Source organism: Hemitrygon akajei, chromosome 13 (genome assembly GCF_048418815.1).
Source record: "Hemitrygon akajei chromosome 13, sHemAka1.3, whole genome shotgun sequence".
NCBI lineage: Eukaryota > Metazoa > Chordata > Chondrichthyes > Myliobatiformes > Dasyatidae > Hemitrygon > Hemitrygon akajei.
The window spans coordinates 5,294,192-5,313,611 of NC_133136.1; the positions used below are offsets into that span (position 1 = coordinate 5,294,192).

Here is a 19,420-nt window from a genome sequence, read left to right on the forward strand (position 1 = left end):
AAGTGAACTTCCTATGTCTTTGCCCTTCTTTGTGCTGGGCCCAGGACAGGTTATCCAACCGTGTGCATAAGGTGACTCTGGAAGGAAATGTAGTGGTGGTTGGGGGTGGGTTAGTGGGTGGAGGTGTTTATCAGCTGTACTGCTTGGGGAAGGTAACTATTTTTTGAGTCTGGTGGTCCTGGTGTGGATGCTACGTCGCCTCCTCCCTGATGGGAGTGGGACAAACAGTCCACGAGCAGGGTGTGTAGGATCCTTCATGATGTCACTGGCCCTTTTCCAGCACCTTTCTGTATCGACTGTATATCGTTGATGGTGAGGAGGCTGGTGCCAGTAATGCGTTGGGCAGTGTTACCCACCTACAGTAGACCTTTCCTGTGGGCTGCAGTGCAGTTTCTGTACCATGTAGTGATGCAGATTGTCAGGATGCTCTCTACTGCATTTGTAGAATGACCTGAGTATAGATGGGCAAAGTCCAGTCAGTCAATCCTGTGCGGATACATTTGAAAACCCTTTTGCAGGTTAGGTGTGGTTGAGAGCACAGTGTTGACTTCAACATGACAAACAAATGGTATGTGGATTGCCAAATCCAAATGTCTAATTACAGCAGGTCAATGTATCTGATGGAAATAGGATGAGATTTTTATACCTGGTGGCAGATTAGAAATGTGAGATCGATTACAGAACACTAAATTCCATTGTCAGGAGGCATCACGACGATAATTGTCAAAAGTTCTTCATAAACGTAGTTCTCATAAACTCAGTCCAAAACATTGACTATTTATTCCTCTCCATATATGCTTCCTGACCTGCTGAGTTCCACCTGCATCTAGGCAGGGGAATAGCTTTTAATTTGATGTGCTAAATCTCAAGACTGTTTAAAAGGGCTGTAAAAGGGGATTTAACAGTAATGAGATTGGGCATAAATTTGAAAGTAGCATTGTAGGTTCAGTGCCCACTTTATTAGGTACATGGTGAAACCTAGTGTGGTCTTCTGCTGCTGTAGCCCATCCACTTAAGGTTCAACATGTTGTGCATTCAGAGATGCTCTTTTGCAAACCACTGTTGTAACATGTGATTACACGAGTTATGGTTGCCTTCTTGTCAGCTTGAACCAGTTTGGCCATTCTCCTCTGACCTCTCTCATTTAACATGGCCTTTTCACCCACAGAACTGATGCTCACTGGATATTGTTTTATTTTTTGCACCATTCTCTGTAAACTGTAAAGACTTTTGTGTGTGAAAGTCCCAGGAGATCAGCAGATTCTGAGATACTCAAACCACCCCATCTAGCACCAACAATCATCCCACGGTCAAGGTCACTGAGATCACATTCCTTCCCCATTCTGATACTTGATCTGAACAGTGATTAAACTTCTTCAACTTGTCTGCATGCCTTTATGCATTGAGTTGCTGTCACAACGATTGAGTCTATTTGTATTAACAAGTGTACAGGTGTACCTAATAAAGTGGCCTCTGTGTGAATCAGTAATAAAGTTGGTCAGGAGGTACCGACACTTGTTGAAGGAGCTGCAATTGGTTAGACAGTCTCTTAAGCCACACATATGATTCCAAACTTAAATGTATTATGATAGGTAATGTTTGCAAAGATGAAATATCACATACTCCATTTAAAATAGAGTTGGCGCGTGGCCTAGTGGGCAAGGCATCAAACTAGTAACCTGAAGGTCACTGGTTCGAGCCTCAGCTGAGGCAGCGTGTTTGTGTCCCTGAGCAAGGCACTTAACACCACATTGCTCTGCGACGTCACCGGTGCCAAGCTGCATGGGTCCTAGTGCCCTTCCCTTGGACAACATCGGTGGCGTGGAGAGGGGAAGGCCTGTAGCTTGGGCAACTGCCGGTCTCCCATACAACCCTGCCCAGGCCTGCGCCCTGGAAACTCCAGGCGCAGATCCATGGTCTCTCAAGACCGACGGATGCCACCACCATATTTAAAATACATTTACACAACTTCCTGGTCAAAGTGTTTTCAGACATTACACATATAATACAATTTATGGGAATGAGAGTGATTTTCTTCCTTTCTCTTCTGTGTGCATCTCCGCTTGGGAATCAATCCATTCCAGGTTTTTTTCAAATGAAGCTAAAGGATAAGAATATCACCACGTTCACAGATTAGATCGTGAAAAAAAACAGAGTGTGTAGTTGAGGGAATGTATGAAGGGAAAAAAAAACTTTCATATCCTTTATATTTCCATGCAAGTTTAACAAGTAGTTTTATTTATTTATTTAGAGATACAGTGTGGAACAGTTCTCCCGGCTCAATGAGTTTCACCATCCAGCAACCCTACTCTAATCCCAGGTCAATTTACTGGCAAGTCTTTGGACAGTGTAGGAAAGTAGAGCACAGGGAAAATGTATAAACTCCTTACAGATGGTGTCAGAATTTCCAACTCTGGAGCGTCCTGAGCTGCAGTAGCATCATGCGAACTACTACGCTACTGTGGAGCCATTTTAATTCAGTAGATCTTACCCCAGCCTCAAAAGAACAGACTATATTATCATGTGTAGTTTTATAAGCATACTCAAGCTGTTCTGTAAAAGGAGCAGAGTCAGAACAATACTCTCTCCAGATCCAGCTCACATCCGAACACCTGCACAATGATTGAGATCTGCAGTATATGGTAATGAAGTCAAAAACATTTTTTAAAATAGCTTGAAACTGCCTGTCTCCAGGTTTCATTAGAAGAATTGAGAGCTTGCTGTCACCTACAACAATTCTGTTCATCTTAGTATATCTCAGCTTTCCTGAAGCTAACTTTAGCCTGGATTTTGCAACCTATGTATCTTTGTTAGCCTTTTTCATTCCTCGTGTACAACCTCAGCTAGCATCAAATTATTTTTAAATGGAAGGGCACAAGAGCCTGGATTCTTTCAGAAACAATTGCAATATTTAGAGTTTTTAGAGTTCTCCTCTAAAACCTAACTATTTGTATTTGGAATTTCTGACCATATTGATTAAATGCCACCATGTGCACCAGATAGTCTTACAAAAAATCTAAATGCCGCCAAACCTTTCAATCTCCTGTATAGCTCAGATGAGAGCCAGTGAGCCCCAGCTAAGGCTGTTCAGATGGTTATGCCCAAACTCAGAAATTTTAGTGACAATACCTTTTCTTTGCCAACGTCCAACTATGCACTATCTCAGAAACTGGCAAAGTGAGAAAGAACAAATTATCAGGTTAAAAAGAATTTAGATAAGCTGTTGAACATTGAGATTCATCAGCACCTTAGCCAGTTATATGAAAATACCACTGTTTTACTGGTTTGATCCACAATAGTTGCTATAAGGAATGCCTTTTCTTGAATTTCATCAGGAGTCATTTCTTTACCAGTACAGTATAATTGCAGAGTCAGTTCTCAAGCAAGGATATATCACTGCAACAACATTTCTAATGGAGAACAGAGATTAAGATGTACTTATGGAAGATTTATCCAGCTTCACAGAGATTACAATTATTACAGCAGTGTATAAAAGGAAGCTATTAAATAGAACAGTATGAAATACAATGATAAAACACTGGAATTTTTATACATAAACTGGAAGCTGATTAATAAAACTATTTATTCTTTTAAATAATGCTACCACCAACAGACATTTTGCAAGATTATTGCTTGATGAAAGGCTTAATCAGTCTTTTTGTTTGATCCTTGTGCGATGATGCTGTCTGTATCTTTGTTCATGGTATTCCTGTCTTCTTTCATCAACGGTTGGTCAGACTAAAGAGAAAACAGACATGCAATCAATTACAGAAGTATTGATGGTTACACTTGTTGGAAATTAAAACAAAGTACAAGTTTGTTATTCTTCATCTTTGCTACCACTGTCACTTTTTAAAGCAAATTTATTTGCACATTGGCTGCTTGTGTGTAGGTTTTCTGCCACTGTTTCTATAGTTCTTTGTTCTACTGTGAATGCCCAAGATTCATTTTCTCACAGACAGAACAAAAAGTACAATAGAATAAAAAAAACCTACACACAAAGACTGACAATGTGCAAGACAAACCATGCAAATACAAAAATATGCAAATATTAGACCTGTTTGTTTAATTCTTACTGTTTAATTGTTATTTTATTTGCAGTTTAACAAATTCTTATATTTTATATACATGTACCAGTTTATTATGATTCCTAATGACAGTATATGTATGCAAATTCAGTGTCTCTGCAATGGTTATATTGGTACGATTCTGGAAGCTTCTCTCAGTATTGCATTACTTGAACAAGAGTTCTCTCACTGGTTGACTCTTATCTACAAAGTTGAATGGAATTTTGCTTATCTATTGTAGTATGAAAAGAACTGCACAAGGCAAGTGTCATCTCCATTCTTTTGTCTCTCCCTTCACTGTAATAAACCTCTATCACTGTTCGTTCCCAACTTTCTTCTATCAACACTTAATAAAACAATTGTGAAGTAACAAGTTTTGTGTCTCTTTCCTGGATTCTGAAAGAATCTTGGATTAAAAGCATTAGAATCCAATACAAATAATAATAAAAAAGTAAACAATTTATATTTACAGCTTTTTTTAAACTTATGTATCATCGTTAATGAAGATTTTTCTTTTAGACATTGTTTATTAGTCTGCATGTGTCTTTTCATTGATTCTATTGTATTTTGTTATTCTACTGTGAATGCCTGCAGGAAAATTAATCTCAGGGTAGCATATGGTGACCTAAATGTAACTCAATAAATTTACTTTGAATCTCCTGTCTCCCCGCTCCCCTGTATCCCTTCATGCCCTGACCAATCAAGAATCTATCAACCTTTGCCTTAAACAGACATAAAGACTTGGCCTCCACAGCTGCCTACGGCAAACAATTCCACAGATTCACCACTCTCTGGCAAAAGAAATTCCTCCTCAATTCCATTCTAAAAGGATGTCCCTCTACTCTGAGGCTGTGTCCTCTGGTCTTAGACTCTCCCACCATTGAAAACATCCTCTCAACATCCATTCTATCAAGGTCTTTCACCTTTTCACAGGTTTCAATTAGGTCTTCCCTCAATCTTCTAAATTCCAGTGAATACATGCCCAGAGCCATCACCTGCTCTTCATATGACAAACCGTGAACCTCCTTTGAACCCTCTCCAGTTTCAACACGTCCTTCCTAAGACAAGGAGCCCAAACCTGCTCACAATACTGCAAGTGAGCACTCAGTGCTTTATAAAGTCTCAGCTTTATATTTTTTTGTATTCTAGTCATTGTATTGTATGTATTTTCCTGTAAATGCCTGCAAGAAAATGAATCTCAAGGGAATATGTTGTGTCATGGTGATATGCTGTGATAATAAATTTACTTTGAGCTTTTCCACATCCCAAGAGGCCAGTGGAATTTATGTATTTAGACTACCAGAACTGGCAGCAGCTTTTTAATAAACCAACCTTTTAAATAAAATGACCTACCTGGGGGAAGGACAGTGGTCGTGCCTCTGGTACAGAGTCTGGCCCTGTGGCTCAGCAGGGTAGGGAAAGGAAGAGGATGGCAGCAGTGATAGGGGACTCTATAGTTAGAGAGTCAGACAAGCGATTCTGTGGACGCAGGAAAGAAGCACGGACGGTAGTTTGCCTCCCAGGTGCCAGGGTCCGGAATGTTTCGGATCACGTTCAGGATATCCTGAAGTGGGAAGGTGAACAGCCAGAGGACGTGGCACATATTGGTACCAATGATATAGGCAGGAAAAGGGAGAAGGTCCTGAAAACAGACTACAGGGTGTATTTAAAGTGCAGGTTGATAGGTTCTTCATTAGTCAGGGTGTCAAAGGTTACAGGAAGGAGGCAGGAGAGAGGGGTTGAGGGGGATATAAATCAGCCATGATAGAATGGTGGAGCACACTCAATGGGCTGAATGGCCTCATTTGCTCCTATATCTTATGGTCTAATCTAGAGCTTGGAAGAAATAAAATAAAATTAAGCCAGAAACAATTTGGCAAGATAGGAATAAAATCATTCCAAGATGCTTCCTGAGTGGTGAGAAGCAAATTCTAATGCAAGGTGTTGGAGTGAGAAGGATGAAGAAGGAACTATGTCCTACAGATTTTAGTATTTCTGTCCACAAAGAATCTGAAAACAATGCCCCTGCATGGAACCCTGGAGAGGACTTCTTATGAAAATAGGCAGAAAAAAAATCACAAGACTCCAGGCTTCCTGTAATAATGTTGAAACTTTATGGGCTAATTAGAGCATTTTTGGCTGAAAATTACAATCTGAACACAAAAGGTGTTTGACACTGGCATTGTCTGAACTCCACCTACAACTGAATTCAAGCTTTTGTGAGCTCATTAATGAGTTTTTCCTCTCAGAATCTGCTCCATGTTGCCAGCGGGATTAGGCTGCTTGTGTAGCCCCAATCCAATGGGGTCTATCTCATTATAGCTTTGGAGTCATTTCTGCTAAAACACAACAGTTAGTCATAGAACACTACAACACAGAAACAGGCCCCTCAGCCCATCTCAGCTGTACCAAACTATTATTCTGCTTAGTCTCATAGAAATGCATCAGACCTGCAAACACTCCCATCCATTTACAGTACAGTACAAGAATCCAAAATTCTTGTAAATGTAATGGAACCACTTCCGCTGGCAGTTTATTCCAAACTCCCACCACCTTCTGAGTGAAGTTGCCTCTCAGGTTTCCCTTAAATATTTCACCTTTCAGCTTAGCCCATGACCTCTAGTCACACCCAACTTCAGTGGACAAATCCTGCTTGCATTTATGTTGTTGTTCTTTCTTGTGAGTCTGGAAGACAGATTTTCGCGGTCTTTCGCCAGGGAGAGATGAGGAGAGAAGACGCGAATGGAGAGAGTTGGTAGACCATCGGACAGGGTGGACTTGGAGCGAGGGTCCGAAGGACAGCAACAGTCGGAGGAGGTCGTTGGTGGACGAACAGCTTATCAGTGAGCTTTAACATTGTGCAATAGACTGTTTCATAAGATTGGGGCCTTTTTCTTTATTTTTCCCCATTTTCTTCACTAACCATATAGTCAAAGTATGAATTATAAAGCTTAATCGTTTAATCGCATATTGTGCACTGTTTGTTATTTCGGGGTACTGATATGTAACGGGGACCCATCGCGCAGCATCCACCCAAGCGAGATTTAAGTTTGGCCGGGCTGGGGGTGATCACCCCCTATATTAGGCTGCTAGCTGAAGCGAGAATTACACTTACCGGTAGTTTTCTTCCCCGCTCCGACAAGTGAGCAAGATGCTCACACTTTGGGAAACAGTTACACTGGCACTGACAAAACAACTCTTAGCTGACAGTCAGTTGTTATGAAGAGGTTTTCATTGGAAGCTGGGATTGGAAATTGTTTGAACACGGGTTTTATTCCCAGTTCTTCCAATGATCATTTTTCAGTGCTTTCTACCACATTATAAATATTTGTACTCACTGGAGTTTAGAATGAGGGGAGATCTCATTGAAACAGTGATAGAGTGGATGTGGAGAGGACATTTTCTGTCGTGGAGGAGTATCCAACCAGAGAGCACCGCCTCAGAATAGAGGAATTTCCAATTAGAACAGAGATGAGGAAAAAATCTTTAGCCAGAGGGTGATGAATCTGTGGAATTAATTGCCACAGACTGTGGTACAGCTGAGTCATTGGGTTTATTTAAGGTGGCAGTTGATAAGATTCTTGATTGATCAGGGTATCAAAGGCAGGAGAATAGTGGTGAGAGGGATAATAAATTAGCCATGATGGAATTCGACGGGGCAAATGGCCAGATTCTGCTGGATGGTAGCGCAGTGGTTTGCACAACGCTCTTCGGTACCAGCAACCCAGGTTCAGTTCCTGCTGCTGCCTGTAAGGAGTTTGTACGTTCTCGCTGTGACCATGTGGGTTTCCTCCGGGTGCTCTGGCAACCTCCCACAGTCTAAAGACATTGGGTTGGTACGTTCATTGGTCATTATAAATTGTCCCATGATTAGACTAGGCTAATGAGAGATTGCTCGCAGCCTGGTTTGCAGGACTGGAAGGGCCTACTCGGCACTATATCTCAATAAGTAAATAAAATGTCCTTACGTAAATGGAACCCCAGATATTTTCACAAGATGGAAGCAGGTTGTATGGAATTATAAAGATAAATTGAAAAAATCTAGAACTGGATGATCAAAAGGAGATTTCACTTTGCTAAACTTTGAAGAAATACCACTTTACTGTCTTGAACTATGAACAAAAACTATTACAGATGCTACAGCAAAACAGTGTTAGCTTCCTTTATTAGTAACAGCTGGTTTAACGACTTCCTTCAGTGGTGTGTGAAGCAGCACTGGTATTAACTCTGCTAAAACTCTACAGAAATCAGCTTCTGAGCTTCGACCTTGCATGCTTTCACTTTCTTACATTTGTTCCTTCTTCCCTGTAATGATCATAACAGAAACGTGAATTGGAAAAAAAGCATGATGACAAGCAGCAAGATGTAATTACAAGAATCGTACTTCTTACTCTAACACAAAATGCTGGAGAAACTTAGAAGGTCAGGCAGCATTTATGAAGAGAAAAAAAAAACAGCTAACATTTCCGGCCAAGAACCTTCACCAAGACTGAGTTCCTCCAGCATTTTGTGCTTTGCTCCAGATTTTCAGCACCTGCAGAATCTCTATTAAGCCTGCTTGATAGTGTTACTATTCTGATCTGGTATATTTTAATAAATAGATCTTAGAGGAATCACGCAGGGAGGTTATATGAGGGAAATGGTCAGCCATGATTAGGATGATTTGTGGACAAGTCTGGAAGAGACTTAATCTTATCTTAATCTTAATCTTATTTCTAATGTTCCATTAGGCTGGACATTCCATTGTGGGTTAGTTATTTATAACATTCACAAGCCAATCTAATCAATGCACTCATACTAACCAGGGAGATTATATATGCTCTCTTAAATGACCATCTACTCCATTCTAGTTCTCTTGCCATCCCTCCACCACATCTGCAATATCATGTTCTGTTCTGGTTGCCTCATTATAGGAAGGATGTGGAAGCTTTAGAGAGGGTACAGAGGAGATTTACCAGGATGCTGCCTGGATTAGAGAGGGTGCAGAGGAGATTGACCAGGATGCTGCCTGGATTAGAGAGGGTACAGAGGAGGTTTACCAGGATGCTGCCTGGATTAGAGAGGGTGCAGAGGAGATTGACCAGGATGCTGCCTGGATTAGAGAGGGTACAGAGGAGGTTTACCAGGATGCTGCCTGGATTAGAGAGGGTGCAGAGGAGATTTACCAGGATGCTGTCTGGGTGAGAGAGGGTGCAGAGGAGATTTACCAGGATGCTGCCTGGATTAGAGAGGGTACAGAGGAGGTTTACCAGGATGCTGCCTGGATTAGAGAGGGTGCAGAGGAGGTTTACCAGGATGCTGCCTGGATTAGAGAGGGTACAGAGGAGATTTACCAGGATGCTGCCTGGATTAGAGAGGGTGCAGAGGAGATTGACCAGGATGCTGCCTGGATTAGAGAGGGTACAGAGGAGGTTTACCAGGATGCTGCCTGGATTAGAGAGGGTGCAGAGGGGATTTACCAGGATGCTGCCTGGATTAGAGAGGGTGCAGAGGAGATTGACCAGGATGCTGCCTGGATTAGAGAGGGTACAGAGGAGATTTACCAGCGTGCTGTCTGGATTAGAGAGGGTGCAGAGGGGATTTACCAGGATGCTGCCTGGATTAGAGAGGGTGCAGAGGAGATTGACCAGGATGCTGCCTGGATTAGAGAGGGTGCAGAGGAGATTTACCAGGATGCTGCCTGGATTAGAGAGCAGATCTTATGAGGAAAGGTTGAGCAGGCTAGGGTTTTTCTCTGGAGTGGAGGAGGATGAGAGGTGACTTAATTGAGGTATACAACAGGCATAGATCGATTGGACAGCCAGGGACATTTTCCGAAGGTGGAAACAGCTAAAACAAAGGAGCCATTATTTTAAAGTGAGGAAAGTTGGGCCAGTTGGTGCTTACAGGATTCCCTGTGAATGCAGAGTAATGTATATCGGCCAGACACGATACATGGTGGAAACCTACATCAAGGAACACAGGAGGTGTATCCGTTTGGGTTACCCAGAGAAATCGGCGGTAGCAGAACATTGCATTCACAACGGTCCTGGGATTGACTTCAATGACACAAAGATACTGAGTTGTGCAAATGATTTTTGGGACCACCTGGTAAAAGGAAGCCATTGAAATAAAACTAGAGGAAGAGAATTTTAACAAAGACGAAGGTGAGAGCGGAAGCCTGATTGGATGAGGACTAACCAATCAGGATGAAGATGGCAGAGTTTGTCATCGAAACGTCAGTTATTATTGATACCTGTACCCAGCTGGAAGCCCAAGAGCTTATTTATTAGATGTACTATAACGTTCTATTATTGCTTATCTGGATTAAAGTTGGAATTGAAGTTTGCTGTGGTGACTTCTGTATTTGACTAGTCCCATAAACATTACTCTAGCAAGTCATCCAATATTAAAGATCAGATGAAAAACAAGTTAACTTTAAAAACATGAAAATTGAGCCTTTGAAAATATATTTATAAAGGCTTTGAATAGATTCTGAGCATCGAAACATAATAAAGATGATTAATTGAACATGGACATGAAGAGAATGCTTCCAATATTTTTGATAGGTCTGTGCTGACGAGAGTTAAGAATAAAGGATATGGAATCACATTTAAACCCTACACCATTATTATTAATAATAATAAGTACTTTATTGATTCCGAGTGGGAAATTCTTTCATTATGAGCCATATTTAAAAACACACTTAGCAGTGTGCAGACTTAACTAATGAAAACATACAGAATAATATACACAATAATGTACCAATGTGCAATAATTTACAAAATAATAAAACAGAGACTATTGTCCGATGATGTGTGTTCTCCTATCACACAGAGATGAACTGTTGTATATGATTTTCTGTAACGATCCTTGTGACAATGGAGCTGAATGAGAGGGTGCTGCACTGCTTATTCAGTTGGTCATGGAGAGGATGTGCCTGATTGTACATAATGGATAACAGTTTGTTTAGAGACCTCCTCTCCACCACTAACTCAAGAGAGTTTGTAGCCAAGGATGGATCCAGCCTTTTTGATGCTTATTTAATTTCTTTGCATGACTAGTACCGATACTGCTCCACCAACATAAAGCAGCAAAGACTGTACTTGCTACAACAGACTGGTAAAAGATTTCCAACATCCTGCTAACAGAAGTGGCCCCAGAAGAACTGAGATTGAAAAGTAATTAAAAACTTCAACTTTCCCCTAGGGCTCATTTGAAATCTGTAATCAACAGGAGGAATCAGGAATGCAATCTATTTCTCACGCATCTACAGACACAAAAACTGCAACTCTACTAGGCTTAATAACACTCTATATCAGTCCAGTTTGAAAACCCACTTGAGTAAAATTGCTGAATATAAGAAAAGGTGGTGCCTGTAATAAGAATTAGATCCACAGCTTTATTACCTTGAACGTTCCATTACACACTTGGGTTTTTGGTGTGGGGATTTCTTCTTTTACCGTTCGCTTAGACCACAGCCGGGAAATAAAGGGAGAAATGAATGGATACAAGACAGGCTCCAAGAACTTCTTGTAAACCCACAACAGGACTGGAATGACGATGCAGGGAATGCAGACCATTGCTGTGGAGCAGAATGCCAAGAAACAAATATTTAAGGCCTTATAGGTAGAATATGATGAACTGGTGCACCCATCATTTGTTTGAACTTTAGAAGTGGATCACCAAGCACAGCTTTGATACAGTTTAAAAAATATTTTTCAATTTATTGACATCTGACTGTTAATATTTGCAACCAGACTAAAACAACATTGCTCTGGACCATGGTGCACCCACAAGCATATAAACCAAAATATTATCACAAATAAGTTAGTAAAATGTAATTCAAAATGCACCTAGTGTGCAGCACAGACCAACAGCTCGCTGCCCTATTGACGAGACCTCAATGGTGGCAGGGTATTTATTAGACTCGCAGCCTGAGGGAAGAAGCTGTTATGCAGTCTGCCTGTCGTCGTCCTGATGCTCCTGTACCTCATTCCTGACGGTATTGGGTCAGAGAGATTGTGGGATGAGTGGCAGGGATCTTCTGGCTCTTCGTATACAATACTCAGTAAATGTCATAAATTTTAAGGTGGGTGGGGGGGGGGGGGAAGAGGCCGTGACCCTCTTGGTAACTTTTACTATCACAAGACCATAAGATATAGAAGCAGAATTAGGCCATTCAGCCCATTGCATCTGCTCTACCGTTTCATCATGGCTGATCCAATTTTCCTCTCAGCTCCAAACTCTTGCCCTGACCAATCAAGAATCTAGCAACCTCTGCCTTCAATATACATGAAAACTTCACCTCTACAGCTGCCTGTGGCAAAGAAGTCCACAGATTCACCACTGTCTGGCTAAAGAAATTTCTCCTCATCCCCATACTACAAGGACTCCCCTCTATTCTGAGGCTGTGTCCTCTGGTCTTCGACTCTCCACATCCACTCTATCAAGGCCTTTCACTCTTTGATAGGTTTTAATGAGATCATCCCTCATTCTTCTGAATTCCAGTGAATACAGGCCCAGAGCTCTTCATATACAAGCCATTCAATACTGGAATCATATTCGTGAACCTCCTTTGAACCTTCTCCAGTTTTAGCACATCCTTTTTAAGAAAAAAAGTCAAAACTGCTCACCATACTCCAAGAGAGGCCTCACCAGAGCTTTATAAAGTCTCAACATTACATCTTTGCTTTTATATTCTGGTCCTCTTGAAACGAATGCTAACATTGCATTTGCCTTCCTCAATGCAGACTCAAACCATAAACAAACCTTTAGGGAATCCTGCACAAGGACTGGCCTCAGCCTACCCGCCATCAAAGACATATATAAAGGTGCCAGAAGTGGGTCAGTAACATCATGATGGATCCACCCACCCTGCTCATGGGCTGTTTGTCCCACTCCCATCAGGGAGGAGGCTACGTAGCATCCACACCAGGACCACCAGACTCAAAAACAGTTACTCCCCAAGTAACGAAGCTAATCAACACCTCCACCCACTAACCTACCCTTCCACATCCCCAACAACCACTACTTTATCATTTCCTGTCAGTCAGCTTATGTGCAGACACTCCAGTGCCTAGAGTCACCTTAAGGACACACAATCAATGTATACAAACTTTCTTATATATTTATATTATTGAATTTTTTATCACTAATATGTATTTCATCTTATTGCAACTTTTTTCTGCTGCATTGGATCCAGAGTAACAATTATTTCATTCTCCTTTACACTTGTGTACTAGAAATGACATTAAACTGTTATGCCCGCAGCCCCCTCCTTTGCAGGAATCGCAAGAGCACTGGGGGGGGGTCAGTGGACCCAGGAAATGGGAGAGAGACGTGCCGGATGCCTCATTCCCCGGCGATGCAAAATAACGCGACATTGGCCATTGTCTCTTGGAGACACATTTGTGGATTGGGGACTAGGATACGTGCAAGCCCTCGGGCAAAGTGGGCTGGTTGAGAGAGAGATTGCATCACCCCCAAACTGATTGACATCTACTACCCTGCGAGTCAAGATAAAAGAGGGGCTGTAGAGACGGCCCCTCAGACGCACCAGAAGACACACTAGCGGGCAGCCATTTGAAGGAAGCCACGTGCGTTCGGTTCCCTTGCCTGGGAGCCGGTGGCAGGTACCACAGAAACGATTTTCTTGAACTAACAACGGGGAACCAACTCCCCCGACTCAACGAATTGGCCTCATCAAAAGACCCGGGCAAGTTTCTTTTTCACAAATCTCTCTCTCTCCAACAAGTGAAAACCCAGCGGTCCCCAAAGGCTGAAGCCTGCAGGAACTGAGTGACTTTTATATTTCCATCGGACAATATATTAACCCCTAGACAAACGATAGAGCTGTTTCTTATTGATGATTATCACTATACCTGCACTTTTAGATTGAGTATTGACGACGTATATTATCTGAATGTTTGTATTAATCTTATTTTTATGCCCCTTTATAAATAAAGACTTTTAAAAATAGTACCATCAGACTTCAACGGACCTCTCTATCTTTGCTGGTAAGTGACCCAGTTACGGGGTACGTAACAAAACAGTCTTCAATCTTGAAGTAGGGTTCTACAATCATTAACAGATTTGCTGTACCGGCCTTTAGCTATGTACTCTAATTAAAGTGTCACAATAAGAGAGGTTATGTGGCTTATGGTGCTGTATCATACAGGCTACATAACCTGTATCAAACAGGTTATAGTGCTGTATCATAAATTGTGAAAAACATCACTAGAGTATTGAAAGCATGGGCTAGGGGAACCAGGATCAAAAATATTTGTCCAGGAACATATTCTCAAATTCAGCTCAAGACAAAGTGGTCTCTTCAGCTCAATGGCAGAGCAAGCACCAGATAGGTGGTGCTGGGGGCAGCCCGCAAGGGGCACTATACACACCTGCAACTTACTGACCCATACATCTTTGTAATGTGGGAGAAAACAGGCACACCACACCACGTGGTTACGAGGAAAACTTACAAACTACTTAAAGACAGCAGCAGGAATTTAACCCCAATTTCCAGCATAGAAAAGTGTTACACTAACTGCTGCACTACCATCCTGTCCACATAGCACAAACGGGGGTGCAATTAAATATATTGAAGTCCCAGCTGATTCGGTAACAACAGCTACAACATTTAAGTTTTGTAGCCAATAAACTTAATATAAAATTTATCCAAACTCATCCATCAAGAAATCCTAAATCCATTACCCACAGGCCACTATTTAAGAAACACTAATTTGGGAACAGAACCTACTGATCTTTTGCTCCTACAGTTTCAAAGAGGATTACTGGGATGAAGGATAGTGGTTATAGCTCAAAATACAACAGTTCTGCTTGTAGAGGGTAATTTTTATACATTGTATCATTTCCACAAAATATTCCTTATAAAAAAACATTTCTGCAAATATCACTTTTAGAAATCCTTAATCTACTTTTCAAAAATAGGGATATAGTTATGTTTACAAGAAATAAGACAAAATACAAAGATAAATAGAAGCAAAACACAAAATGCTGGAGGAACTCGATGGGCCAGGCAGCAGCTGTGGAAGAGTACAGTTGATGTTTTGGGCTGAGACCCTTCATTGGGACTGGAAAGAAAGATGAGGAGTCACTTTAAGAAAGTGGGGGGGGGGGGAGAATAGGAAGAGGAACCACGAGATGATAGATGAAAAGGGATGTGGGGGAGGTGGGGAGAAGGGTGAAGTAAAGAGCTGGGAAGTTGATTGGTGAAAGAGATACAGGGCTGGAGAAGGGGAAATCTGATAGGAGGGAGAGAACACCATGGAATAGAACATCAAAAAAAAAAAAAAAATCCAGCTACCAAAACACTTAAAGCTTATAGGGAAAGCTAACAATGGGTTAGAACTGGTGGATCAAAACCTTTACAATTTATGAATTTGTCAGAACACCTTTGAAATGATAAGTTGTACCCACTTCCTCTGTACTTCATTCCGAGCTGCCTCTGAGGTCCTTTTTAAATCTTACCTTTCTCACTGTAGTTTTGGACTCATCTATAAAAAATTGATCATCCACTGTACTGTCACCTCTCATGATTTTATTCATTTGAATACAGTCACCCTCCCTCAGCCTCCTTCACTCCAGGGAAAACAGTTCCAGATTACCCATTTTCCCCTTCTAGCTCCCACTGCCCAGATACAGCACCATCCTCAGCCATTGTAAATTGGCCCCAGAGTGACAGTGTTCCAGATTGTTTAATGTTATTTCCAGTACACAAGTGCAAAAATAATTTTTACTCTGGATCCGATGCAGCACAAAAAACCAATAATATAAAGAACACAATAACAAAGTACAATAAATATAAATACATAAGATAGCTTACCTACAATGGGGGAGGGGGAGGGATATGTTTTACTGAAGGAGAAATCGATATTCATGCCATCAGGTTGACTACTCAGACAGCACAGAACATAAGGTGTTGCTCCTCCAGCCTGAGGGTGGCCTCATCTTGGCAAATTTTCTCTGCCAGATTATTTATTGCATTGAACTGCTGCTACTATGTAAACAAATTTCACGTCACATGCCGGTGATAATAAACCTGATTCTGAATACAGAAAGGTGCCAGAAAATGGCCAGTAACATCACAGTAATGTCCCACTCCCTTATTGCGAATAGAACTTTTGGAATTCGTCCACAGCTTTTCCCTTGAGGGGGAAGAGTGAGCGAGTCCCTTTCCTAGAGATGCGGCCTCCCTGCTGCTACCAGTCCCTTTAACGCACCAAGGCCCGATCCGGGAGCTGGAGTTACCACACACCCTCCATCCCTGCCTCTTCCCTCCGGAGAGCCTCGGACCCTCCGAACCTACAACAGACACTGAGCAGTAAACCGGCCCGCGACAGACACTCACCGACAAGCCCGGGTCAGCTTCAACTCACAGAGCGCCGGCTTCCTCTCCGCTCGACCGCCGCGTCACGTGAGCAGCGGCTCCCTTCTCAGTGGCTGCTGACGACCCAATCCGGACTCTGGCCCCCGCTGATTGGATGCGCGTCGGGCGTCCTCGCGAACTGCGGTCCCGTCTGCAGCCGCAGCCCAATAGCTTTACAGCGCTGAAATACGTCACAACTCAGGAACGTCACAGAGGCGGCGGCACGCAATAGTCGCCTGAGCATCTAGGCCGGTGGGCTAGTGGGCAGGAGGCCGGGGCCGGGGTCAGGGGTCAGGGGGCAGGAGGCCGGGTCAGGGGTCAGGAGGCTAGTGGGCAGGGGCCAGGGGCGACATCTCCCAGGCCACCAGCTAATCAAATCACCATCAGAGTTAGGAATTCAACCCATCGTGTCTGTGGATAGTCACATCTGATTAGGGATAGGCAACGTGGTTTTATGCAAGCAGCACCCACAAAATGCTGCATCTATGTAAAAGAATTATTGTCGATGTTTTGGGCCGAACCCCTTCGTCCTGCCGAAACGTCGACAATACTCTTTTCCATAAATGCCGCCTGCCCTAAGTTCCTCCTGCATTTTGTATGTGTTGCTTGGATTTCCAGCATCTGCAGATTTTCTATTGTTTTATGCTTGGTAGGTCGTGTGTAACCAGTCTTGGAGTTCTTTTTGAGGAGGTTACCCTTAAGTTAGATGAAGGGAAGGCGATAGACGTTGCCTACATGGACTTTAGCAAGGCCTTTGTTCCTGCTTGGGAGTCAGGAGCAGAAGGTTCAATCGCTTGACATTCAAAATGAAGTAGTAAACTGGATTAACATTGGCTTTGTGGGAGAAGACACAGTGATGTAGATAGTTGCCTCTGTAATGGGGCACCATGGGGACCAGCATTTTGCGAATGACATCAAGACTGGGGGCATAATGGAGAGCAAAGTATGCTATCAAAGCTTGCATCAGGATGTTGACCAGCTTGACAGATAGGTTGAAAATGGCACATAGCATTTAATACAGACAAATATGAGATGTTGCACTTTGGGAGAATAAACTAGGATAAGACTTACACAGTAAGAGCAATGAAATGTACGGTACATTATAGGGATCTGGGAATACAGATCCATATGTTTTGAAAATGGCGATTCAGGTAGATAGGGCTGTAAGCTCCCCCCACCCCGCCATCAAAAATTTCTTCAACAAGTGATGCCACAAAGAAGGCAGTATCTATCAAAATGGACCCCCACGATCTGGAATATTGGGGAGAATGCAGGAGTCTGAAGACCCACAATTGACATTTTAGGAGCAGCTTCTTCCCCTCCATCATCAGATTTCTGAACAGTTCATGAATCCATGAACCTGTTCCTCTTCTGCAATACTTCAATTTATAATAATTTTTATTTTACACCGTACTGTTGTCAGGCAAATGTCAAAGCATTCTGATACTTATTTATTGAGAAGCAGCGTGGAACAAACTTAATGAGCCGCACCACCTAACAACCCACCTATTTAACCCTAGTGTAATCATAGGACAATATACAATGACCAATTAATCTACTAACCAGTCTTTGGACTGTGGGAAGAAACTGGAGCACCTAGAAGAAACCCATGCGCACATGGGAATGGCATATAAACTTTCTTTCCTGGGATGCCCCGAACTGCAATAGCATTGTGGTAAGCATTACACTAGTGGTACCCTCAAAGTGATATCATGGCCAATCTCAGCTCTACTTAGCCTTCCACGTCAGTTAATTTTCAAAATCCAGCAGTTTCTGCAATAAACTCAACAACGTCTCAATTTAGATAGATAGATAGATAGATACGTTATTCATCCCCATGGGGAAATTCAACTTTTTTTCCAATGTCCCATACACTTGTTGTAGCAAAACTAATTACATACAATACTTAACTCAGTAAAAAAATATGATATGCATCTAAATCACTATCTCAAAAAGCATTAATAATAGCTTTTAAAAAGTTCTTAAGTCCTGGCGGTAGAATTGTAAAGCCTAATGGCATTGGGGAGTATTGACCTCTTCATCCTGTCTGAGGAGCATTGCATCGATAGTAACCTGTCGCTGAAACTGCTTCTCTGTCTCTGGATGGTGCTATGTAGAGGATGTTCAGAGTTATCCATAATTGACCGTAGCCTACTCAGCGCCCTTCGCTCAGCTACCGATGTTAAACTCTCCAGTACTTTGCCCACGACAGAGCCCGCCTTCCTTACCAGCTTATTAAGACGTGAGGCGTCCCTCTTCTTAATGCTTCCTCCCCAACACGCCACCACAAAGAAGAGGGCGCTCTCCACAACTGACCTATAGAACATCTTCAGCATCTCACTACAGACATTGAATGACGCCAACCTTCTTAGGAAGTACAGTCGACTCTGTGCCTTCCTGCACAAGGCATCTGTGTTGGCAGTCCAGTCTAGCTTCTCGTCTAACTGTACTCCCAGATACTTGTAGGTCTTAACCTGCTCCACACATTCTCCATTAATGATCACTGGCTCCATATGAGGCCTAGATCTCCTAAAGTCCACCACCATCTCCTTGGTCTTGGTGATATTGAGACGCAGGTAGTTTGAGTTGCACCATATCACAAAGTCCTGTATCAGTTTCCTATACTCCTCCTCCTGTCCATTCCTGACACACCCCACTATGGCCGTGTCATCAGCGAACTTCTGCACATGGCAGGACTCTGAGTTATATTGGAAGTCTGATGTGTACAGGGTGAACAGGACCGGAGAGAGTATGGTTTCCTGCGGCGCCCCTGTGCTGCTGACCACCGTGTCAGACCTACAGTCTCCCAACCGCACATACTGAGGTCTATCTGTCAAGTAGTCCACTATCCAATCCACCATGTGAGAGTCTACTCCCATCTCCGTTAGTTTGTGCCTTAAGATCTTGGGCTGGATGGTGTTAAAGGCACTAGAGAAGTCAAGGAATGTAATCCTCACAGCACAACTGACCCCCTCTAGGTGAG

General features: G+C 42.5%; 1 protein-coding gene across 1 annotated transcript; it reads right to left on the reverse strand.

Moving 5' to 3' along the window:
- Nucleotides 1–2,958: 2,958 nt before the first annotated feature.
- On the reverse strand, nt 2,959–16,533 carry LOC140737604 (UPF0729 protein C18orf32 homolog). Its single transcript, XM_073064070.1, has 3 exons — nt 16,420–16,533; nt 11,456–11,631; nt 2,959–3,738 (listed from the first exon to the last, which is right to left on the reverse strand). The coding sequence occupies exons 2-3, from the start codon at nt 11,627–11,629 to the stop codon at nt 3,646–3,648; spliced, it is 267 nt and encodes an 88-aa protein (XP_072920171.1). The 5' UTR covers nt 11,630–11,631; nt 16,420–16,533; the 3' UTR covers nt 2,959–3,645.
- Between the last annotated feature and the right edge of the window lie 2,887 nt (nt 16,534–19,420).